At 43.0% G+C, this 25,773-nt stretch overlaps 1 protein-coding gene across 12 annotated transcripts in view; it reads right to left on the reverse strand.

The window, feature by feature from the left end:
* The window catches only part of PTK2 (protein tyrosine kinase 2), a 208,749-nt gene that overhangs the window by 103,242 nt on the left and 79,734 nt on the right, over positions 1–25,773 (reverse strand). For all 12 annotated transcript variants that reach the window (XM_065902560.1, XM_065902554.1, XM_065902550.1 and 9 more), the window contains 3 exons: positions 15,277–15,364; positions 2,898–2,977; positions 1,835–1,897 (listed from right to left, as the gene is read on the reverse strand). In XM_065902560.1, coding sequence (XP_065758632.1) covers positions 1,835–1,897; positions 2,898–2,977; positions 15,277–15,364 — 231 coding nt within the window. The remainder of the gene's footprint in view (positions 1–1,834; positions 1,898–2,897; positions 2,978–15,276; positions 15,365–25,773) is intronic.

The following is a 25,773-nucleotide window of genomic DNA, read 5'->3' on the forward strand; positions in this document are numbered from 1 at the left end:
CACCTGATTCGAAGAACTGACTCATCTGAAAAGACCATGATGCTGGGAAAGATTGAAGGGGGGAGGAGAAGGGGATGACAGAGGATGAGATGGTTGGATGGCATCATCGACTTGATGGACATGAGTTTTAGCAAGCTGCAGGGGTTGGTGATGGACAGGGAAGCCTGGCATGCTGCAGTCCATGGGGTTCCAAAGTTTGACACGACTTAGCGACTGAACTGTGAATAGAGTAAAGCTACCTTCCAAGAATAATGCAAAATAAAGGAAATGACAAGATGACAAAAGCAGAATTTCACCACCAAAGACACATTAAAACAGAAATTCTTAAACAATGTGCTTAAGAAAAAGGGTCCTGCTATCAGAAGACAGGCTGAGCTCCAAGACAGTGTTCACCCAACACAGTGATAAACAAGCAGGCCTGCAGGGCTCCTCCCGACACACCCACAGAGTTGGAGGCAGAAGAGAGCCTACAGGAGGGGATGCGGTGCCTGCGCTGAGCAGGCACCCAGGGAGGTTCAATCCTGCCGCTCACGCCCTGGCTCTCACCAGAAGCCCCCACCCCCACCGCCGCCGGAGCCCCCTCAGCAGCCACCTGGGGGCTTCATGAAGCAGATGGATACAGTCCAGCCCCCCAAAGTCACTGTCAGATACAGAACACAAAACGGCTGGCATGAAAAGTTTGAAGAAATAAATGGCACAATCCTTATCTGTCCTTATTTAATTTGTTAAGAGGCACAACATATGGAACATGTGTATCCATAAACACACAACCACAAATATTCAGTACACCATGTTAATACATTAGGTTCAAAAGTCAAGTGATGAATTCAAACTAAAACAAGACAGACCGCTCCAGGTGTTAACTCACTTGTCACAACTGATACAAAAAAGGCTCCTGTAACTGCAAAAATAACTATCCCAGCTCCTACCACGAGCCATCATCTCAAACGGTTTCACCTGCTCAAGACCAATTCCCCCAGACATTCACCTCTACTTTTATTTCAAATGAGCATACCTCCCCTGTAAAACCTTGTTTCCAAAATGACGGCAGATTACATTTTCACAGTGTGACACAGCTTGGCTGACCTGCCATGTCAAGTCTTATGGACAACCTTTCACTTCACTGCAGTAACATCCGCCAAATAGCACAAGAATTTCAGTAATAATATGGCAGGAAAAGGTGCTAGCAAAAAGTTGCACCATTGCTAATGAAAATAAAACTGGAAATAACAAATACCAACAATTTTTGCTGAATTAATTATCCACAGACAATTTGCAGAACTTTCAGCCTCCCAAGACATAAGCCCCACTTTGTCTTTTATGCATTTTAAACAATCTAATAGTGTAATGCCCACTAATTTCACTACTGGAAAAATGTTCAGTTATCCTAAATACTCTGATACACGAGCAACAAATAACTCCCATATTTTAACTAAGCAAAAAAAAAAAAAAAAAAAAAAACCCAAAAAAAAACCTGTTTAGAGAAAACAAAAACAATTCAGCATAAATTAGAAGTGAAACTCCATCCCAATACGGTTAAATCTACAGAGATGGAAAAGTTTATTATTTATGTGTTAACAAGTCCAAGACCATTAGCCTTAAGACATTTATCAACAAATTTAAATGTTTGCTAACTCAATTAATGATTAATGTCATCAAGAATTATTTTCTTAATAAAACCTTCTGCTTTCAGATATAAAAAATTTAGACACAGTACTGTTTAGATTCAATAATAGTTTTTTTTTTTAAGTAAGGAAAGATAAACTAATAAAATCTAAGTCTGAAAAATGACTCGACTCTGAAATGCACAGGCAGACCTGAACGCCACACTTACTCCAGCACTTCGTAATTAGACTTCTTCTCCAGGGCGTTGCCACGCATCTCCCAGTACGATCGCCTGAAGCAGAGAAGAGAGACACTCACAGATCTGCCTGGAGAGCGTCTGCCATGTTAAATGACTAAAAACAACTGCACAGCTCAGTCACAAACATTCTGACAAACTACCAGTAAACAATAAACTTGATTCTCCACATTACTCCTCCTTCATCAGGCAGCATATATCAATTAACACACTGAAGGAAAGGATCCAAGTTTGCTTTCCAAGAGAAAACTGTAAAGGAGGAGACCAGTGAGAGATCGTTTCCCCCACCCCCCGACCCCCCAACTCCGGGATATATAATTAAGGTTGAAAACAAATGTTAATGAAGTTGCTGAGAGTTATACTTAATGATCTGTGAGTTTTACAGGAACTGTTATTTCATAACCTTATACAATATAAAAAACAGGGATCTCCTGGGGAAATTAACAGTGTTTTGAGTACACATAATCAACTTTTGGCTAATTTTACCAACTCATCTTAAACTGGCAGCCTGTGATAAATTTTAATTAAAATTATATCTGACAAAGGTAGAAATATTCTTTTATTCAAAGTTTAAAATGGTGGCACAGAATACATGACAAATGCTACCAGAAATAAGAAATGCATTCTCAGCTTCCCATTCCCCACAATGACAGCCATTAGACACAGGTGATGGTTCACGTTCAAGTTTAAAGCAATAACACTGCACGTCTGAGTATTCGGTGTCCGCCTCAGCTGGTGGCTGGCACGGGGATCTCACAGACATTTCCTTCATCACAGAAGGTTCTCCTGGGGAGCTCAGCCTCACACTTGCTTACATGCTTGTGCTCTTATCATTCCATTCTAACTACCATGAAATATCATCTTAAAAGATTCTAGAATTAGCAATTCAACCTAATTCAGAGTATTCTTAAATTTTACCAAAGTTTTTATTCAGTATTTTACTGACAATCTTTATGAGGAAAAGGAAAATACCTAGAAAAAAATAAAGGAAAACATTGCTGAATAAAGACCTTGATGTCTATAGTTATCTTCTTACCGTATTTCTAGACAACCCAACTTAAGTGCAATGTCCTGGTCCACTTGGTCAGCGATCTCTAACATATAATCGCTCTTCACCTACAATAGAAAGGAATGAGTAAAACAGTGTCGTTTTAAGAGTACGCTGTAGACTTAGTAAATGTGTGCTGGGTGTCATCCCCATACTTCATATGCACTGTGTCCATAATGACACCTGAGGCTGGGTGTGAAATGAGCAATATCAGAAAACAGTGAGTCAGTCTTCTTTTATGAAGAACTTTTATCATCCGTGAGCACTTAAACGTCATCAGAATCACGGAACCTCAAGTGGCTCTCTATACCCTCCCATGTTGTTGAAGGTCCCTTTCCAGATAAACTTGTGTTCAAATTTTCTGAACTCAGACTGCAACCCCAGAAGCATTTCTGGACCTCAACACAGGAGCAAGGAAAACTGACATTGTTTCAAAATCCATTTAATCCTGCAACTGACGTGCTTCCACCTAACCATCAACTGTAACTAACTCATGAACCTGCAAAGTGACAACACGCTGAATGGGACGTGAAGAGAAGGCTCTAACAGAACATGACAGCTGTCTTTCAAGCAATGACTGTGAGGGACTGAGGTCAGTATCTGAGGGTGCTTATCAGTGTGAAAGTATTTTCAAAGATGAGACACGTAAAATCTCACACACGAGCATCAAGAGACCAACATCTGCAATTGACTTTGACGGTGGAGAGCACTCATTTTGAACCTCAGTTAGGTGAAATGTTACTTCTCCCCTCAAAAGGAACTCATTCTTCTCCTTAGTAGGCCTATCTTACAAAAAACTGCACTCCATTATTAAGTTATGAATTTCACCAGTACAGAACTCAGTGTAAATCAGTCTTGTCTCATTACACAAGTATTTCAGGATACCCTCCACTTTGCCTCTTGATCCTCAATCCTAAAACATTCCGTCTCTGGCCCTTCCCAGAAAAAGAGTGCTGACCTCTGCTCTAGGAAAAATTCCAAAGAACCTCTTCTTAAATGACGGCTACCCAGCCTGTCAGTTCACCTACTCAAAAGATTTCTACTCCCCTGTTAACTACTCCGTCCACCTCGTACTGACAGCTCACCATGGTAACTCCCTTTGAAAAGACCCCAACTCCCCAATCTCCCTTACCCCTTCATTTTAACTGCTTGGTAAAAACAGCAAATACTGAAGCCCACCACCCCCTCCCTATCCACACTTACTGCTGAGTAATGAGAGACCCTGCTATGTGTTCTGCTTTAAATTCACGACGAGAGACCTCAAATGGTCACCAGAAACTGCCTGGAAACTCCACGACGCCTGCCCGCGAAGCTTGGCAACACACAGATTCATATTTTCTTCAGTCAACCTGCCACATCCCTTTCTTACAGAGAAAATGGGAGTCTTTTCTTTAAAGCTCCAGAACCTACAACCCGAGGGGCGCCTGTGCTCACCTACTCACGCCTTCTCCCAGGATGGGAGCCATGCCCGGCTCAGCCAGCAGCGGGCAGCCACCTGGCTCTGATCTAAACACAATTTCCTCTGAAACCTCTGTTTTCTGCCTTAGCACCCACACCTAGGTTGTCAAGAAATACTGACTGACTGAAGAGAGAGCCCATGAATGAAAGAATAAAGTCATCAAACTGGGATGTGGATACCTCTGTGTGTGAATGCTATTTTCCATGTAAGAGTTACAAGCATTGATCATTTCTGTTCCTTATACATAGCAGGCATTTAATGATGCCTACTATGATTCAATGGAATGAATCAACGAAAATGAATTACTCAACATCTCACTAAATTAAGTAAAAAGCTTTGATTCTAGAATCACTCTATTTACACTTCAGCCGGCTTTTATACAGCAAAAAATAAGTCTAAATTTTAAAACTTTTTGCATCATAAAGAGTTTTATTACTGAACACAGAAAAAATGAAGAGATAAAAACAGTATCTATGTGAGCTAGAGAAACACCACAGTTGTTCTGACCAACACGTTCACTGGGATCTGTTTATGGTTTGGTGCAGACCTGGAAGCAACCACAGCAGAGCATCAACTGCACGCTGAAGAAAACACATGGTTACAAAACTGCCTTAAGGTTAATTACTAGGACTTTTTTTTTCATTTACTTTTATCAGTTGGAGGCTAATTAGTTTACAATATTGTAGTGGGTTTTGCCATACATTGACATGAATCAGTCATGGATTTACATGTGTTCCCCATCCTGATCCCCCCTCCCGCCTCCCTCCCCATCCCATCCCTCTGGGTCTTCCCAGTATACCAGCCCTGAGCATTTGTCTCATGCATCCAACCTGGGCTGGTGATCTGTTTCACCCTTGATAGTACACTTGTTTCAATGCTATTCTCTCAGAACATCCCACCCTCAACTTCTCCCCCAGAATCCAAGAGTCTGTTCTGTACATCTGTGTCTCTTTTTCTGTCTTGCATATAGGGTTATCGTTACCATCTTTCTAAATTCCATATATATGCATTAGTATACTGTATTGGTCTTTATCTTTCTGGCTTACTTCACTCTGTGTAATGAGCTCCAGTTCCATCCATCTCATTAGAACTGATTCAAATGAATTCTTTTTAATGGCTGAGTAATATTCCATGGTGTATATGTACCACAGCTTCCTTATCCATTCGTCTGCTGATGGACATCTAGGTTGCTTCCATGTCCTGGCTATTATAAACAGTGCTGCAATGAACATTGGGGTGCACGTGTCTCTTTCAGATCTGGATTCCTCAGTGTATATGCCCAGGAGTGGGATTGCTGGGTCATATGGCAGTTCTATTTCCAGTTTTTTAAGAAATCTCCACACTGTTTTCCATAGTGGCTGTACTAGTTTGCATTCCCACCAACAGTGTAAGAGGGTTCCCTTTTCTCCACACCCTCTCCAGCATTTATTGCTTGTTGACTTTTGGATAGCAGCCATCCTGACTGGCGTGTAATGGTATCTCATTGTGGTTTTGATTTGCATTTCTCTGATAATGAGTGATGTTGAGCATCTTTTTATGTGTTTGTTAGCCATCTGTATATCTTCTTTGGAGAAATGTCTGTTTAGTTTTTTGGCCCATTTTTTGATGGGTCATTTATTTTTCTGGAATTGAGCTGCAGGAGTTGCTTGTATACGAATAGCCAAAGCAATCTTGAGAAAGAAGAATGGAACTGGAGGAGTCAACCTGCCTGACTTCAGGTTCTACTACAAAGCCACAGTCATCAAGACAGTATGGTACTGGCACAAAGACAGAAATACAGATCAATGGAACAAAATAGAAAGCCCAGAGATAAATCCACATACCTATGGACACCTTATTTTCCTACAAAGGAGGCAAGGAAAAAAGGGAGGCGGGAGGGGGGATCGGGATGGGGAACACATGTAAATCCATGGCTGATTCATGTCAATGTATGGCAAAAACCACTACAGTATTGTAATTAGCCTCCAACTAATAAAAATAAATGAAAAAAAAAAAAGCCCTAGTAATGAATCTTCAGGCAGTTTTGTAACCATGTGTTTTCTTCAGCGTGCAGTTGATGCTCTGCTGTGGTTGCTTCCAGGTCTGCACCAAACCATAAACTAAAATCCCAGTGAACGTGTAGGTCAGAACAACTGTGGTGTTTCTCTAGCTCACAATGGAAAAAAGACAACCTCTTTAACAAGTGGTGCTGGGAAAACTGGTCAACCACTTGTAAAAGAATGAAACTAGAACACTTTCTAACACCATACACAAAAATAAACTCAAAATAGTTACTAGGACTTTTAAATGCTATTCAAAGTTGCTATTAGTTGCAAAAAAAAAAAAAAAAAAAACCCAGAGGGAAAATTACTTCAACCATCTTTATGGAAAACCCCTTTATGTATGAACATGACTTGAAGCTTCTGAGAGTTGTTTTTCCTACAGCAACAATCTACTACTCTTGACTGAGAGCTGCGTGCCCACGGCCTGAGGTTCGTTGACATCTGCGGTGACCTGCATTCTCTGCAAGGTGTGCTGACCCACGTGGAATGAGCTGTCTCAGCAGGGCCTCCCCCTCCCCCCTCCCCTCCCCCAGGCTCCAGAGGGCACGCTCTCTGAACCACTGTGCACGTCACCTGATGCTGCGCTCATGAAATCTTCTTCAAGACGCAGGGCTTTAACACTCAGTGCTCATTTCTTTACAAAACATTTCCTGACTAACTTTCACCTCCTACTAACTCCCGGCAGAATTCATTGCTTTCTTTTGTGAAATAAGTGCAATTTATTGAAGATTTACATGTGTGTGATATATAGTTGCTTCAAGTAAATATACTCATTGCCACGTCAGATAGATTTATGTATGACTCTCATTTAATTTTCACAGCATCACTGTGAGCAGGACAGTACTATAATCCCCAATTTAGAGCCTTAGAAAGGGCCTAAAAAGACTGACGGTGACAGCAGAGGTACTGCGTATTATTCAGGGGCTGGGTAATACGCTGTTTTAGATACATTAATTGTAGTCTGAATAATGAATAAAGACAGGCTTCGGTCCGATTTTATAGATGAAGACCAGGAAACTTAATTACTCAGAATTAATGCACTCAAGGTCACACAGCAAGCATCTAAGTTAAAACTCAAAACCCACCCGCTGACCCTCACAACTCAAGCTGCAGTGTGTACCTGCACCTTCCTGTGAACGCTGAAAAAGTACAGACGTTCTCCACCAGAAGGAAGATTAATGACCACTGAGGACCACAGCGCATCGCCCCAGTAGCCCAGAGTCTAACACAATGGCTTCACACGCATCTCTTACTCCATCTTACCTCTCGCTTTCCATCATGTCCTCCTCTTATACCACAGATTACTACTGTTTACGAACTCCAAATCCAGCAAATTTGCAAGTTTTTCCCAAGCAAAGACTTCTGAAAGTTGTTTATTGTATTGTTTCCATGTTGATGTCAATTTCCTACTTAAAAAATAGGATGAATTTGGACTTCCTTCTGTGGGCAAGTATTATATTTACATTCATGAGCTTTTTCATCTTATTAAGCACAGGTTTTAATATAAAAACCTCTCACATCACTAATAAAAACTTCTGATCCTAAACTACTCCATAATTTATTCCATGTGCCACATCAATGCTTTGGCTACCTCCTTTGATTTTTTTGGTCTTATTTTGGTCTCTTCTGAATGCTTTGTCAGCTACATAAATTTATCACACAGATCTGAAAGTCCTCAGTAGTGTGTGTAAAGAAGATGGGGCTGCCTGCTGCACACAACCACTTATATGCTACGCCACCTGAGTGATCCCAGGTCGTCAGCTAACTTGGCTCGGCCGTCAAGCACTCCTCCCTGCGTTCTGCCAGTTCACAGAGTGGAGAGTCTGTGTACAAAAGGAACTCAAAGGCAGTTCTCAACTAAAACAAACTCTTTGATCTTTCTCTTCCATAAATAAGCTTTAAAAATATATAAAGAATTATGCTATCTTATAAGCCAAATGCTTTTTCAACAACTCACTGAGTCATTTCACATAGCATTTATTAATAATAGGTATCCATTCAACAAGTGTTTATTGAATGCCTTGAGGTGGTCTAAAGGCAAGCTAAAAATATCATTAGGGAAGAGTGACTGACCGAATAACCATTTCTGCTTCCTATTTGTAAACTCTTATATATAGAAGATAAACAAAAAAATATGGGTTGCATAGGATTGGGTTGGCCAATAAGTGCTTCAGTTTTAAAGTAAAATTAAAGGACACATTTTCATTCTCATGAAGAACTTCATTGAAGAGTATATTCACCCTTTTATTTCACAAACTTCTGCTGTTTTTCAAGCAACTTCATAATTCCATCTTCCCAAAACTTTTTATCTTTTTGCACAAAGAACTGTTCCAGGTACCTTTTACAGTCTTTCAGGGAATTAAAATTTTTTCCAATAAGGGAATTTTGTAAAGACTGAGATAAATGGAAATCAATGGAAATGCAATGTCTGGTGAATACCGCAGGTGAATGACAACTTCCCAGCCAAGCTGTAACAGCTTTTGCCTGGTCATTAAGAAACACAGTCTTGTGTTACCTTGATGGAAGATGATGCACTTTCTGTTGACTAATTCTGGTTGCTTTTTGTCCAATGCTTCTTTCAGCTGGTCTAACTGGGAGCAATACTTGTTGGAATTAAATGTTTGGTTTTCTGGAAGAAGCTCATAATAGAAGACTCCCTTCTAATTCCACCATATATAAAACATCACCTTCTTTAGATGAAGACTGGCCTTTAGTGTGGTTGATGATGGTTCATTGCGCCTGCCCCACAATCTAGTCCATTCCACATTATCGTACAGTGTCCACTTTTCATCACCCATCACAATTTGTTTTAAAAATGGAACATTCTCATTACATGGAGAGAATTGCACGTGGAAATACGGTCAAGGAGGTTACTTTTGCTTAATTTATTTGGAGCCTGAACACAAAGTGATGAACATAACTGAGCTGGTACAACTGACTTTAAATATTTGATCTGGATATTTTGAGTATGCTAGCTAACTCCCATGTGGTATAACATTGATTGCTCTCAAATAATGTCTTGATTTAATCACTATCAACTTCAACTGGTCTAATCGACCGTGGAGCATTGTCCAGCCAGAAACCTCTAGCAAGAAACTTCACAAGCCACTTGTGACACATTCAATCAGCCACAGCACCTTCTCCAGACACTGAACAAATTTTTTTCTGCATTTCAGTTGCATTTTTACCTTTCTTGAAATAATAAAGCATAACATGCTGAAAATGTTGCCTTTTTTCTTCCATATTCAATATTAAAATGGCTACACAAAAAGTCACCAACTTGGCTATCTTTTTTTAAATGCATGCTGATATGATAGCTGTCACATACAATATAACAAAATTTTTTTGAATGAAGTTAAAGACTACTAAGTGCTACTAGAGCCATCTTATGGAAAAAACCAAATGAACCTTTTGGCCAACCAATATAAGCATGACAGAGTTTATCTAACAACAACAACAAAACTTTTTGAATCACCAAAAACATACAGGAGTGGAAAAACAGGAAAAAAAAACAGTACATTATTAAACCTACTTAAAGACATACAGAAAATACATCTTCTAATGAGTCAGACTTAGACGTCTATTTAATTTTAACTTCTTTCTAGAACAGGACAGCTGATAATTCCCACATTGAAAATTTCAGGTTTTAAACTAAAATTTCCCACTTGGAGCTGCCATTTCAAAACATTTTAACTGGCAGAAAGCTTTACAGCCAAGAAAATACAGTTAACAAGATCATTTCTGATAATTATCTGAATAAAAATGTATAAAAACTAAAAATTGGAGTAAAACTAACAGAAAGGTTGATCAACAAAAAACTAAGTGTGTCTTGGCCCCTCACACATTTCTGCAGTTACCATAAAGTTACGTTCTGGACTCAGTGTCTTCAGCTTCTCACTGCAACTCTTCTTGCCAAATAAGCCAGGAGTTCTGTTACATTTAATGTTTTCTAAGAACCACTAGATGGATACACTCATTTTAAATCTTAACATACTTGTAGGAAGAAACAGTGACAACAGAAGCAGGCATCTCAGAAGCTCAAAGTGTCAGTGGTGCCAAATGGGTCCCACACGACTTCAGCACTGTTGATGCAAACCTAGTTAATTTAACAACTTCCTGACCAAACGGGGACAGGGCCCTTCAAACTAATGGCCACCACGATTTGCAAAAGGTTGCCAGCCAAATACACTTTTAACAAGTCAGAGAGAGAGAGAAGAATAAAATGTTATATGGCAAAGGAAAAACTCAAATTCAAGGCAAAACCTACTTTTCATGCTTTATAATAAGTGATTAGCTTTGGCATCAAAAATTATTTGTTTAGGAATAAAAAATAAAAAAAAAATAAAAAATAAAATAAAAAATCAGAGCATCTTTGGCGGGGTTAGGAGTCCACACTTCCAGTGCAGGGGCACGAGCTTGACCCCTGGTCAGGCAACTATGATCCCATACGCCACGCCGTGCAGCCAAAAAGACTTACTTTTTCAGACTCCTGCTCTACAGCGAATAGGGTTCTAACAAGATTCTAGTTTATTTTTAGAGTGTGCTGATTAATATCTTTCAGAATGTTCTAAAATGGGTCAAAACACATAGTGGCTCATTTGCGACATATCTCACTTGTAGTCACATTTAGGACATCTTTAAATGTAACATGTGCATCCACAGACTGATCTCCCACCAGGAAAGCAGCACTCTATGCCCACTGACATGTCACTTTCCTCACGACTCCACCCAAAGTAAGGTGGAGATGAGCAGGTGTGATGAGCAGGGGCTTGGGCAAGGCTTCAAAACAGGAATAATAAAATTACAGTAGTTTATTATAAGCTTTCTTTCTCTTTCATGGGATAGAACTGATACAGAGAAAATCTAAACATAGTTCTTTTCTATCTATTCTGATAAAAGAGCCAAAATAATAAAAAAATAATAATAATAAAAAAACCAGACCACCTGACCTGCCTCTTGACAAATCTGTATGCAGATCAGGAAGCAACAGTTACAACTGGACATGAACAACAGACTGGTTCCAAATCAGGAAAGGAGTATGTCAAGGCTGTATATTGTCACCCTGCTTATTTAACTTATATGCAGAGTACATCATGAGAAACACTGGACTGGATGAAACACAAGCTGGAATCAAGACTGCTGGGAGAAATATTAATAACCTCAGACATGCAGATGACACCACCCTTATGGCAGAAAGTGAGGAAGAACTAAAGGGCCTCTTGATGAAAGTGAAAGAGGAGAGTGAAAAAGTTGGCTTAAAACTCAACATTCAGAAAACTAAGATCATGACATCTGGTGCCATCATTTCACGGCAAATAGATAGGGAAACAATGGAAACAGTGACAGACTTTATCTGTTTGGGCTCCAAAATTACTGGAGATGGTGACTGCAGCCATGATATTAAAAAATGCTTACACCTTGTAAGAAAAGTTATGACCAACCTAGACAGCATATTAAAAAGAAGAGACATTACTTTGCCAACAAAGGTCCATCTAGTCAAGGCTATGGTTTTTCCAGTAGTCATGTGTGGATGTGAGAGTTGGACTATAAAGAAAGCTGAGTGTTGAAGAATTGATGCTTTTGAACTGTGGTGTTGGAGAAAACTCTTGAGAGTCCCTTGGACTGCAAGGAGATCCAACCAGTCCATCCTAAAGGAGATCAGTCCTGAATATTCATTGGAAGGACTGATGTCGAAGCTGAAACTCCAATACTTTGGCCACTTGATATGAAGAACTGACTCACTGGAAAACACCCTGATGCTGGGAAAGATTGAAGGTGGGAGGAGAAGGGGACGACAGAGGATGAGATGGTTGGATGGCATCACTGACTCAATGGACATGAGTTTGAATAAACTCTGGGATGGAGAGGGAGGCCCGGTGTGCTGCAGTCCATGGGGTCAGAAAGAGTCAGGCACGACTGAGCGAATGAACTGAACTGAAATAAACTGAATTCTTTTAAAACAAATAACAAAAAACACTCAGAAGTGTTAGCTATTCCGCAGCGTAGACCCTCAAGATTCCCACATGTGAAGTTCAACAAAAAACCAGGTTCATAAAACACAGGCAAGAAAACATGCCCCTGTGAATAAGAGTCAGCACAGGTCACACAACGGTCCCAATTTCCTGTTTGTTACTGACATGTGCCCATGAGCACCCTTGCACATATGCACACAGGTGCATCTTATTTCTTTAGAATGAATCCCCCAAAGTGGAATTATTAGTTCCAATCTTCTGAAACTGCCAGTATGCAACTTAACTTACAAAACTGTCAATGTCAGTGGTGTCATAGACAAATCTGAACCTATTTAAAACTCTTGGTATTCTTGCCAATTCATTAATTCTGACAAATCATAGCATTTTTCTTTTTCCTTCCCTCTTGGTAATTCTGGCATATCTACCTAGCCCCATGTAGCATCAGTTGAGCCTGATACATGGGTCGAGTTGAGCAGTAACACCGGCCATCAACATAAGAAAGGGGCATTACTATGATCACACTTCTATTTTCCTTTAAATCACAGGTACTTGGTAGGACATTATAAAAGCATACACGAAACAAAAGAAATTCTCAGGATCTTCCTGACCCAGGGACTGAACCCAGGTCTCCTGCATTGCAGGCAGATTTTTTACCACCTGAGCCACCTGGGACTAGACTAATTATTAGGATGAAAGTGAAAGTTGCTCAGTCATTTCCGACTCTTTGTGATCCCATGGACTACACAGTCCATGGAATTCACCAGGGCAGAATACAGGAGTGGATAGCCATTTCCAGCTCCAGGGAATCTTCCCAACCCAGGGATTGAAACCAGGTCTCCCGCATCGCAGGCAGATTCTTTACCAAAGTTGGTAAAGAATCCACCTGCGATTCGGGAGACCCCGGTTCCGATCCCTGGGTTGGGAAGATTGGCTGGAGAAGGCATAGGCTACCCATTCCAGTTATTCTTGGGCTTCTCTGTGGCTCAGCTGGTAAACAATCCGCCCATAATGCGGAAGACCTGGGGTCAATCCCTGGGCTGGGAAGATCCCCTGGAGAAGGGAAAGGCTACCCACACTCCAGTATTCTGGCCTGCAGAATTCCATGGGCTGTATTCCATGGGGTTGCAAAGAGTCGAACATGACTGAGCGACTTCACTTCCAGCTGAAGAAGAGAAACTCTAGGAATGGATGAAAGCAGAGGGGGTGGCGGGGTGGGAAGGTGTGCACGTAGAGCACATGGGTAGGACGAGGCGTGTCCCATCCCACAGCAAGCTGCGCATGCCCGGATCGGGACTCCCAAGTGATGCGCTGAGTCCTCAAAGCTGGGTCCTGTCTACAGACTGAAATTCCAGGGTGGCAGATAGTAGGGTCTCGTTTCATCAATATAAAGACTCTCTTCGGGAGGTGTTATATACCCCCTGTGAAGAAACTCACGGAGGCACCTGGCACCATGGAGCTGTGACACATGACCGGCAGAGCACACCTCCAAGATGCCTCACACCCCTCGGACTTTACAGGGACCACTCACCTGAGTCACAGAGACAGCACTGAGACACGTCCCATCAGTAAGGCAAAAGCTGGGACAGGCCGGCGTGGGTGCTAGCTTTTAATCATATACACAGAAGCAAGGGCTTCCGAAAGGAAAAACTAGGACAACCTAGTAACAGAGTGAAAGGAACGAAATCGTTGCCGACTTTCAGGTTAGCCTAGAAATTATAAAAAGGAATAACTGAGAGCTATTTAGGCCTGTCTCAGGCATCCTGTAATCAATGTCACTAAAGTAGTCACAGATGTCTTCAGTGGGTGGATTTCTTTTTCAAAGAAATTACACCAGTGACTCAAATCATCTACAAGAGAAAAGAACAGAAATATGTTGCCTATCTAAACCCATCAGCCTCTTCCTTCCTCACTTTCCTGCTACAGTTTGTTGTCTCTGAGTCCATGAAATCCACCCACTAAATCTGCTTACTACCACACCGTTCTACCTCCCAACTTTCCAACTTCTTGCCTAAATAGCAAAGAGCCCCCAACTTGCTCACAGCCTTTTTAAGATCCAATCCACCCCAAGTACTGCCACCACATTAGGGTGGTCTTATTTTTTTTTTTAATTCTGATCAAGACATTCCTTACTCAAATTCTTCAAATACTCCCAACAATCTGCATGTCCCAACTCTCTCGCCCATTTCCTTTCAAACCACTTTAGCACAGATTTCAATGTACTGTGTTTTATAAAGTTCATCTCTTCCTCAGCTACAAAGTTCCTCAGACGACATTTTGCAAGGAAGCCACCTGGACTCGACACCTCCCCTGTGTCAGCACCCCTCCACAGTACGTCACATCACTTGTGCTCGCAAACAGCGTAGGACCAAACACAAAGGAACTGTTTACAGGAAGCCCACTAGATGGAGAATTCAGAATTTACGCCACATGTATTTACTGTCTAACTAACAGCTTACAGAAAATTTAGAACTTATGCCACATGTATGTATTATCTACCCTTATGGGTAGTAAGAAAGCTACTTTTAGTTTAAAAAACACACAAACTGCTACTGAAATTATATGGGAACAGTTGGCTCTGGATAAACATCTGACAGGTTTGTTGATATTCAGGCACAATAATTATACTTAAATTAAAGACAGAGCAAAGGTTGTATCACTTAAGACTTACTGTTTCTACTTAAAATAAGTCTTAAGACTTGTCCAAGTATATAAAAATTCACAACGTTAACAAAAACTCCTAATTTCTTACAAGGTTTAAGAATCTCACTGCCATATAGTGACAAATTTATATTCTCTCAAATGTTAGGCTTAATCTAGTTCTAAAATAAAACCATGAAATAAACAGGATTCAAAGAAACAAAGGAAAAAAAATGTATTAAAGCACTCTTCTATACCTGTTGATAGAAGAAATTCAAAGTTGGCTTGTCTTCAGTAAACTGGTTTAGAAATCCTTTTGGCAAATAACGAATTCTCAATTCATATCTAAAAAATAATTAACAAAGGAAAACAATTAGAAATAAGTCATTTCTTCTGCATAGTCCAAACAATATTGAGTATGGCACTGCTAGTTACTGAAATATTATTCTAAAAAGAAGTTTAAAAATAGTCTGTAAATATGTCCTTTTGCTGCAAAAAATAAAATTAAAAACTGTGCATGTGAGTGTGCTACAGCCCGAGGTTCCTGCAGGAGACAGAACCTGACGAGATACCCAGAGGGCGCCCAGAAGTCCCTCCAGCCCCACTGCCCGAGGCAGCACCACCTTCCGCACCCGGAAGGCGAGTCCTGCCTGCCTGGAGTCACACAGGATGTGTCTGGCTCCTTTCAGGAGACTCCTACCTCTTGGGTTTGCTCACAGCCCTGCCCTGTATAACACACCCCAGTGACTCACCCCCATTTTACCCTGAAGGCTGCTGAGTGCTTTTCAGCTCAGGGCTGTGAGGAGAATTGCTGTGAACACTTTTTATAGTCCTCTAAAAGAGCAATTTTGCTCAGGAAGCCAAACCTCAAGAATGACCAAAACAAATTTCCCCAGAACGCTCTCTCTGTACCTCACGTATGGGTGTGTCCACCCGTACACACTCTCGAGGGCACATATGCATCTCTGCTGGGGGCACACCAGGAACACACCACTGGGTCACAACACGCACACACACTGTCCAGAGCAGACACAAGCTACAGGGCTGCAGCGGTGCACACTCCACTCCCACGAGCGGGAGCCACACGGGGGCTCTGGTTCCACATTCCTCATCTCTACTTGGCATTCTAACCTCTTCATGTTAGTCACCCTAATGTTTACTGCAAGAGAACACACTGGTTTTAATCAGTACTTCCTTGATGAATAACAAGAATGGGCACTTTCTTGTTTGATAGCCAGCCATTCTGGTTATCTCCTTCAGTGAAGTGTCTGTTAAACCTCTTGTCCTTTGTTTCTACTGAGCTGTCTGCCCCACCCCATCCCACTGATTTGTAGGTATTCTTTACAAATTTTGGATGCGAGGCTTTTGTTAGATTTAATGAAGATATATCCTCTCCCACTCTATGGCTTGCCTTTCACTATTTTAATCATACTTTAAAAAACTTATTTTTAAAATCTTCTAATTTTAGTGGTATCTTTTGTTTTAATGCAGTCCTATTTATCTTTTTCTTTTTAGTAAATTCTTTTAGTGTTTGTTTATAAAATATTTGCTTACACAAAAGTTATACAGATTTTTTTTCTAAAAATTTCATAAATTGATCTTTTAAAATTGTATTAAGCTCATGAGGAAAAGAATCCAAAGGAGTTGATACAATTCTTTTGGTTCAGTTAAGGGTGGTTCAACTCAAGGTACACATACACAAGTTTTGCTGACATTTTCAAGGGTCTATCTTATTAAAACATACAACTGTCAAACAATAAAGTTCCACTGTACTTTGAATCTCAGAAGGAGTTCAATAACTTTCTGCAGACATTCTCATGGGACAACTGTTGATAGAAGCAGAATAATTTCATTTTGAGTTTAGGATTTAGCAGGGACCATTTCTCTTAATCGACATAATAATCAGAGAACAAGAGCATAAGTATTCATATTCAGCAGAGTGGGAGAACGACATTCAGCAAGAATAAGCAGTAAGCAGCCAGTTTCCAGGCTGGAAGCTCCAGGATCAACAGGCTGCAGGAGGCTTTGGTATTAACATTGCCCCATTTTAATGATTAAAGAAAAAAAAACAAACAAAAAAAAACCTGGCAGCTTGTTTTGGCCTGCTAAACGTTTGGCAGCCTGGCTACATATCCAGGCTCTTAACATCATCCCGACAATGATGATGATGATATCAAATAATGTTCAGGGACTACTCGGGATGTCACAGAAATCATGACAAGCATTTTAACCAGATGACCTCTTTTCATCAGCAACGACCCCCAGAAGCAGCAGAAAGAACGCTCTGCATCAAGACCACCTGCGCCTGGGTTCTGGCTCCACCCCTTGTTCACTGTCTGCCATCACTGCTCCGTGCCTCAATTTCCTGACCCAACTCTTTGCAACCCCAAGGACTATACACAGCCCATGGAATTCTCCAGGACACTGGAGTGGGCAGCCATTCCCTTCTCCAGAGGATCTGCCCAACCCAGGGATCGCACCAGGGTCTCCTGCCTTGCAGGCGGATGGATTCTTTACCAACTGAGCCATCAGGGAAGCCCTCATCAGGATGCTGGGAGAAATGAAAGGGCCGTCACTGCACACATCACAGCCGTCTCGACGGCTGATCCACCATATTAGCCATTACTCGACAAATACTTCAGCACCGGTCACCTACAGACACAATTCCAGAGTCTGGGAAGACACTGGTAAATAAAACAGCAGGAAGTACCAGCCTGCAGAAAATTTCTATTTTTGTGGTGGCAGCCAGACAGCAGATACGTTAAGTATCTCTGAGGTGGTAATGTGATAAAGACACAACAAGCAAGGGAAGGGGAGGAATAGATGATGAAGCAACATTCTGTAACGGGAGCCAGGGAAGCAGGCTGAATCAGGACAGCTGAGTAGATCTAAAGGCAGACAGGAAAGAATCAGGGCAGTAACCAGCAGGAAGAAAACAAGTAAACGCCCTAGGGCCAGAGAGAGCCTGGAGGAATGCAGCCGCAGCCCCGGTGAGTAAAAGGGCTTCGGGGAGGCGGGGAACAGAGGCGGCAGGCCACACAGGACCCTGCTCGTCACAATGCGGGGCTCGTCCTGCTGGGAAAGGGGGCCCGGAGGCACTGTGGCCAGAGCAGTAACAGCACAGTCCTGGCGCCCAGCCAGGCAGGGCCCTGAAGAGCAGACAACAGGGCCACGAGGAGGCCGGGAAGGGACTGGTAACAGTGACCAGGTGCCCAGTTCACCCTATCTTCATAGATGGGGGAGAACAGACTTTGAGGACATTCGGTAATAGCCAAGGTCCCACAGCTGTTAACAGGCAGCCCTGGGATTCCACCACAGCAGAAACACCCCTGAAGGCCCAGAGGCAGCATGAACCTAAGAGAAGACACCTATGCTTAGAACAGAGAGGAGTGTACATAGGTTGGGTCTTGCTTCTGGGGCTGGGCAAGATCTCTAGATTGTGATGGTGTTTTGGTCTCTGCTTCAACCGACTACAATCTCGTATTTCCTCCCTCACAGCCCTACTGGAACTCCGCTCAAGTCTCCGAGTTCAATTCCAGTTCAGTCACCTCGCCCCACTCCTTAAACTCCACACCTGGCGTTCACAGCATCCTGACCCACCTGCGCTGGCATCCTCTCTGCTTTCTCCTCCAGGAAACTCACCATTTTCCTCATAGTGAAACTTCCGCTACTATTCTGAGAGCCTGGCTCTGTCCTGATAAACATTTCCACATCTCTGTTCTAGGCCACTCCATGATTTCTGAACAGCAGCTAACTACAACATGCCCCAGATAAAACCATCCTTTCGCTTCTGCTTCTAGGTAATTGTTGTTGTTCAGTCACTTAAGTCGTGTCTGCTTCTTTGCAATCCCATGAACTGCAGCACGCCAGGCTTCCCTGTCCTTCACTATCTCCCGGAGTTTGCTCAAACTCAAGTCCATTGAGTCGGTGATGCCATCCAACCATCTCATCCTCTGTCGCCTAAGTTAATACATTACCATTAACACTGTCAACACCTAACTTCTTCAGTCTTATCTCCAACTGTGAGCACCAAGATACCCACAAGTTCACCAAGATACCCATTAGTTCACTAATGAACTAATGATGGGGAGGAGTAAGAAATGATTCTGCAGGTTGAGTTGGATGAATATTCAGATAACCCTGATACTCAGCTAGTGAGACTGTGTGCAGTGAAATAAACAAAAGTACAATTTCAGGAAACTACACAGATGACCCTCAGAAACAGTGGGGTATGGACAACTCTTCTTACACAGACTTCCAATTTTAAAAGCCTAGAAGGAAGGATAGAAATTCACCATCTGGCAAAAGTTACAGTAATAAATACTGCAAAAAAGAATCATCAATGAGGTCGAGTGGGCGAAAATACAATGAGAGAGAAACTGCACAGTCTCTGTATCTCCTCAGAAGATATTACTTAATTACAAAGAGGGGGACAAACAACCTTGTAGCAGAGAAACCTGGCCACCACCTTAAATCAAATGATCCAAGTTAAAGCCACCAGTAAAATGAATCATATCATCAGCAAAGATTTCCTGATAAAATGCTAAGTGAAAACGACAGCTTGACTGTGGTACTCTTCCCCAAGTGCTTAAGCTCAATATAACCACGGGGGAAAAAACACCAAACAAACTCAAACTGAAGAACATGCAAGACCACCAGCCAGTGTACTTCAAAAGGGCCAAGGCCAAGCAGACAAAGACAGCCTGAGGGCCTGCCGCACAGCAGGGAAGACCCGAGGCGACAGGACACGGAGGTGCCCGACGCTCTGATCCGGATCCCAGGCTGGAAGACGGACACCCTGAACCCTGATGACATCTGTGCATCAGTCAATACTATGGTAGCAATGTTAAGGCCCTAGTTTCAATAACTGAACTGTACTTAAGTAAGGTTTTAACATTTAGGGGAGGAGGGCTGAAGGGTACACAGGATTTCTGTGTACTGTTTTTGCAACTTTTTGATAACACATTGAGGATAAAAATAAATTCTCACAAACCTAAGACTGACTGTCATGTAGCTGTGTTAACAAAATACCCACCAGATCCAGTTTTAAACCAGCCTGGTCAACAAACATCAGTTTTTTTGTGGCCATAGACCGGCCAGAAAGCTGTTCATTCCTGTGCTGGGTCTGGTGCAGAAGTATCCAGGAAGCGTTTAATTAATCAATCAGCAAATTTTGAAGTCCATTCTGTTTTCTTAAAAGGTGTCACTTCCACATTTGTCAGAATGCTCCTCTATTTACTGTCTTACTGATTTAAATATTCTAAAGAACTCTTGTTGAATTCAGTGTCATAATGAAAGACTAGCCTTTCAAATTAAGGTATATGCACAGATAGTATCATTTCAAGATAAAATAGAAAACCATCAAAATACAATCTAAAACTTCCTCAGCTATCATTAGTCATTTTCTTTTGTCATCTATGAAAAAAAGATACCTTTCCTCAAAATAAAGGACTTTTTTTCCTCCTGCAAAGGTCTGAAAAAAGAATCATCTCTCTGCAGATCGAGGAGCTGTTCAATGGCCGTGAACAGGAGAATGTGAACCACATCTGATAACAAAGAAAAGGACTTTCTTTTTCACTCGCTTTGCAGAAGCCCCACAGTTCTCTCTCAAAGAGAAACAGAGCCTCCTCTCAGGCCTGACTCTCAAAGCCCTGAATCCCACACCAAAAGGACCAGGCCGTTTATATCTGATTAACCTGCTTACAACTCAGACCACTCCGTGTAGGTGCTTTCAGAACACCAAAATTTAGTTAGCTAGAATTTAATTATCTAGGTACAAAACTTTAAAGTTTAAATCTGTTTGGGGTAAAGCTCTCAAAACTGCTTGGCACTTTCAGCTACATGATAAACTAGGAAAAGCATTGTATTTGAACTTCTCTGGCTGACTCCAGAGCTTAGCAAACACCACCTACTCACCCGGGATCTCCCAGGACCCAGTGCACAGGTGAGCAGACTGGGAAGGAAGCAGGGTGCATGCAGCGCAGGGGCTGTGGGCTCTGCCGCAAACCTGAGGCCCTGCACCGGCTCCTGAAGGCCCTCACGAGGATGGAGGCTGGGCGCGCTCCCCACAGGAGCCCTGGACTGACCATCTCCTCCTGACCCTGTATTTACATGTCCCATATTGTCTCACCCACCCCATGTGCTCTCAACAATATTCTTTAATGTTTATTTTGCTTTTTACTTGTATATGATGCTGTATGTCATCCTCTGGGGCTTACTTTTTGTTTTTTAACTGAGGTAAAATTCACATAAAAAGCAACCATTTCAGGGAATTCCCTGGTGGCCCAGTGGTTAGGACTCGGGGCTTTCACTGCCAGGGTCCAGGTTCAATCCCTGGTCGGAAACTAAGATCTCACAAGCCACATGGCATCCCTAACTCACAGTTCAACAGTATTTAGCTGCATGCACATTGCCCTGGGCCTGCCTTTTGTCTCACACTGTCACCTGGCTGTTTCATCCAGTGTTCCAAGTCTCGATGCTTCCCTCATTCTGACTCGCGCGACATTCCACTGCAAATATTCTGTCACTGGCTATTCTATGAACGCCCTCGGGTCTCCAGCCTAGTATAGAAACCCAAGTCTCTCGAGGACAGAACCTGAAGTGGAACAGCAGGATTGAGGCCATGTCATGCGGAGGCTAGGCTGCAGGCAAGATCTTGAGTTGTAATAGAGCACAGCCACGTGCAGCCCCGGGCGCACAGCTGTGGTGCCTGATGCTACTCTGCGCCCACTTTCAGGCAAGTTACTGGTCCTGCCCAGCCATCAGTCAGTGCCGCAGGGACCCCCTCTCCAGGTGCTGTCAGTGAGCCGTCTTCATAGTCCAGCTGAGTCAGTGGTCAGGGCTTTAGGGACACCTCCCCAGCTGACCAGCTGTCAGCGAGTGACTGTTAGCGGTCCCGCTCAGCCTTTGGTTGGTACTACGTGGCCCCTTCCCAGGCGACCAACGGTCAGTGAGTGACCTCAAGAGATCTAGCTCAGCCACTGGCCACTGCTTCAGTGGACCCCTGCCCAGGTGACCAACCGTCACTGAGCTACCGTTAGTGGTCCCTCAGCCAGTGGTCAGCGGCAGATGGTGAGCTAGGGGGCCCAGGGGACAGGTCACGGGCTGTGTCCTGCAAGATTCCAGAGCCCTCGTCAAGGACAACCACAGGCCGGGCCGAGGCCTTGCGGTGGCAGCGACCCTCTCCCCCATCCCTGCCTCCGCGACCTGCATAGCATGTGGTCTGCAGGACCTGCCCCTCCCCGACTGTTTGGGTGGCCTGAGGAGCCTGAGGGCCCTTTGGGTCCTGGGTACCTGGCTCCCTCAGCAGTAACAACTGGGCAGGGTCTCGGGGCCTGGCCCTGAGGGAGCTGCCAGCTGGGCTCACCTCCTCTTAGCCAAAACAGGACCTCAGAGAGGGAAAGCTGTGCCTGGGGACCTGGCCCTTTCTTTCTTTTTTTTTCATTTTTTTATATTAGTTGGAGGCTAATTACTTTACAATATTGTAGTGGTTTCTGCCATACATTGATATGAATCAGCCCTTTCTTGTCAGAACAGAGAATAACATTCGTTTGGCGGAGAGTCACAGGAGCATGTTACCTGGCCATGACCTGACCTTAAGAACAAAGGCTCTGACATCTAGAAACAGCTAGGCCCGCCCCTCCCTCACCTTTCCTAGAAAACGGCTTTGCTGAAAGCTCTGGAAGAGCTTGAGGTTTTAAAGGCTCAAGGCACCCATCTCCTTGCATCGACCTTAATATGCCTTCCTCTGCTCCATACTCTGACGTTTCAGTTTGTTTGGCTTCACAACGCGTTGGGCACCCAGACTGGCGTTTCAGTATCATCATCAGATCCCTAACCTTTCCCGCTATTAATACTGCTGGACAACTTATTAATTCTTTTTGTCAATCAGACAGTACAGACAGAATCTACTGGTCCAGATTCATACCTCCCTGAGCACAGTGTCTTCCTGTGATTACAGGTCAAACCTGTCTACCCTTTTATGAAAATGCCTTCATGTTCCGTGCCCATTTGTTGAGGAATTTACAATCCTTATATCGATCAGCAGAACTCCTGACACCATCTTCGGTCAATTACACGAGTTGCAACTTGTTTCTGCATTTTTCCTTTTGGCCACAGCTCACAACTTGTGAGATCTTAGTTCCCCGACCAGGGATTGAAAGCAGACACTCAGCAGTAAAAGCAGCTAAACCACTGGACCACCGAGGAACTGCCCTTTCTGCACTTTCTAAAAATACATCTTTTGATATACAGAATGCTTTCATCTCATAAAAGGCAAATTTGTTACTCTCGTCTTTTAAGAGTCAACGTTTTCAGGGTATTAAGAAAATCTTCCTGTGCCAAAGACACACTCACTATATGTTTCATTAAACTTTTTTTTAAAACTTGATCCACCTTAGGTGGATTTCTGTGCATTGTTCAAGGCAGGATCTAATTCTGCTATTCCTCTTCCTATGAGGACAGCCATGTATGAAACCAGCCCTTCCCTTCCCCGATGACATGTCATGACAACTCTGTAGGGCCACCCTGCCTGAGACAGTTACTACCAAATGTGTGCTGCAGGTGCTTACAGAGGTATTTGAAGAACTGAAGACTCAATAAAATAAGCTTAGATCTCAGGTTTATTTAACAATATGAATAGATGCTATAGCAGACAGTGTGAAAAAGAAAAATCTATGCTCAAAAACCTCATAAGAGTAGAAACGAATATCATTATTCTGATGAGTCCTGGCACTTTGGTTTCAGTGTGCACATCCTACTCAGAACTAAAGCCAGAGCTGCAGCAGCCCTCATGGACTGAGAGGAGATCTCCGTGTTCTGTTTGCTGTAGTCACACACCTAACACAGGCAGGGAGAAGAAAGAGCTGGTGCCTGAAGCCAGTTTCCACTCTGCCACCCATTTAAGCTGTGTGACCATGGGCAGGTTATCAAGCCTCTCACACAATGTCTGACACCCAATAAGCAGCATGCTAATATGAAAAGACTGTTACTAAGTAGTACTATTTGGTTCCTAGTCGATAATTTCATTATAACTGATTCAACTTCCACTTAAACTGTATTTTACTGGGTGCCTCTTTATCCCAGGCATGACCAGAACCCAGCAGGAGAGCAGTGAGCACGATGGCGGCCCTGAGGGAAAAGGGCTGTCCCTGGCAGGCAGTGGACCTGCAGACAGAAGGCTGGAGACGGCCCCAGGGAGGAGCTGACGGTGGCACACCCACCCTAATGAGGGGAGGGCCAGCCGTGCCAGCCAACAGCAGAGGAGCACATACGGCAGTTGAGCATCGAGTTCAAAGGCACTAGGGACAACCTGCTTGGCATGTTCACAAGCCAGTGTGGCCAAGGTTGAGCACGTGAAAAGTTGGAAAAGATAAAGGCAAGAGAGAAATGAGACAAGAGCTACTCTGTTCAACAAGGCAGGCAACAGAGAAGAGACCATCAAATGAGATCCCAACCTGAGTACCTACGAAAACTGCAACTTCAAAGAGACCACAGCTGCTGGAGTGAAGGCAGGGGAGCAGGAGGTGGAGAAAAGACCAAGAGGTAACCACAAACTTGCAGTGAGCTCCAGGTGAGTGGAGCCGGGGCAGGGGGTGCGGGTGGGGGGCTCCTGGAAGTTTCTGAGCCGGAATGGTTCACACATTTCTTTGGATGTTTACATTTTAAAAGATTTGTTCACAAATTCTGTGAGCTCAACCTTAGAACATAACTCGGTATAGCTGCTTCTCGCTCCTCCAAGTACTACTCTCCTGGTCCATCATCTTCTGTGACTTTTTCCTGGGTTATTGCAATAACCTGTCCATTGGTTTCCTGAGTTTATCCAAGTAAAGTGTGAATTTAATGCCAAAGGCACAGGTCTAGGGAGGCTAGGACGAGGTCAGTGGAACAGCCCCAAATATCAAGGTCAGCAGGAGAAGACAGTGATGGTCAGTGAAGCAGGAGAAAAACCTTCATCATAAGAGACACTGGTATCCAGGAGGCTGAGTGAAGAAAGCACGCTTGGTATCCACACAGGCTTGGTTCCAGAACCCCACAGACACCAAGATCCCGAAATGCTTGTGTAAAATGGTACAGTCTGTGCATGAAAGCTGCACAACTTTGCACAAATTCTCATACACTGAGAGCATCAGATTATTTACAATGCAATATACAATGTAAATGCTATGTAACCAGTTGCTGGCACAGCAAGTTCAACTTTTGCTTTTTGGAACTCTCTGGAATCCACCCTCCCCCGCCCCTGCCACACCCAGAATTCTGGATCTGTAGTTGGTTGAAGCCTGGCTCCCCGGCTGCAAAACCAGGGAACCCACAGACCCCGAGGGGCAGCTGTGCTTAGACAGAAGTAAGTGACTGTTTATAGCCAGCAGGTTCTGCAGAGGGCAGACTGGACGGTGAAGGGTCAGAGCCCATCAAAGACAGGCCATCAGGAGGCTGGGCCTTTTCCTTTGAACCATAAACTGCTTAGAAACATGTTTTAAGTTGCTTAATATACAGTTATGTGCAGGATCCTGTATTTCTACATTAGAGAAAACAGTTCAATACATAACTTAAAGACTACTGTTTACTTACTATTGTTTGTGTCCTTCCCTTTAATTATTAGAAAGGTAAGTCCTATTCCTTTAAGACTAGTTCTGCTTTATATATTTTGAGGAATTTATAAGTTAAACAGCTACATCTATTTCTATACTTATTAAATTCTTGGTGAAATGAACCTTTTGCTGTTATGTGGTTGCCCTCTACATCTATAATAAAGC

The sequence above is a fragment of the Muntiacus reevesi genome, chromosome 12, assembly GCF_963930625.1.
Source record: "Muntiacus reevesi chromosome 12, mMunRee1.1, whole genome shotgun sequence".
In the NCBI taxonomy this organism is placed as follows: Eukaryota; Metazoa; Chordata; class Mammalia; order Artiodactyla; family Cervidae; genus Muntiacus; species Muntiacus reevesi.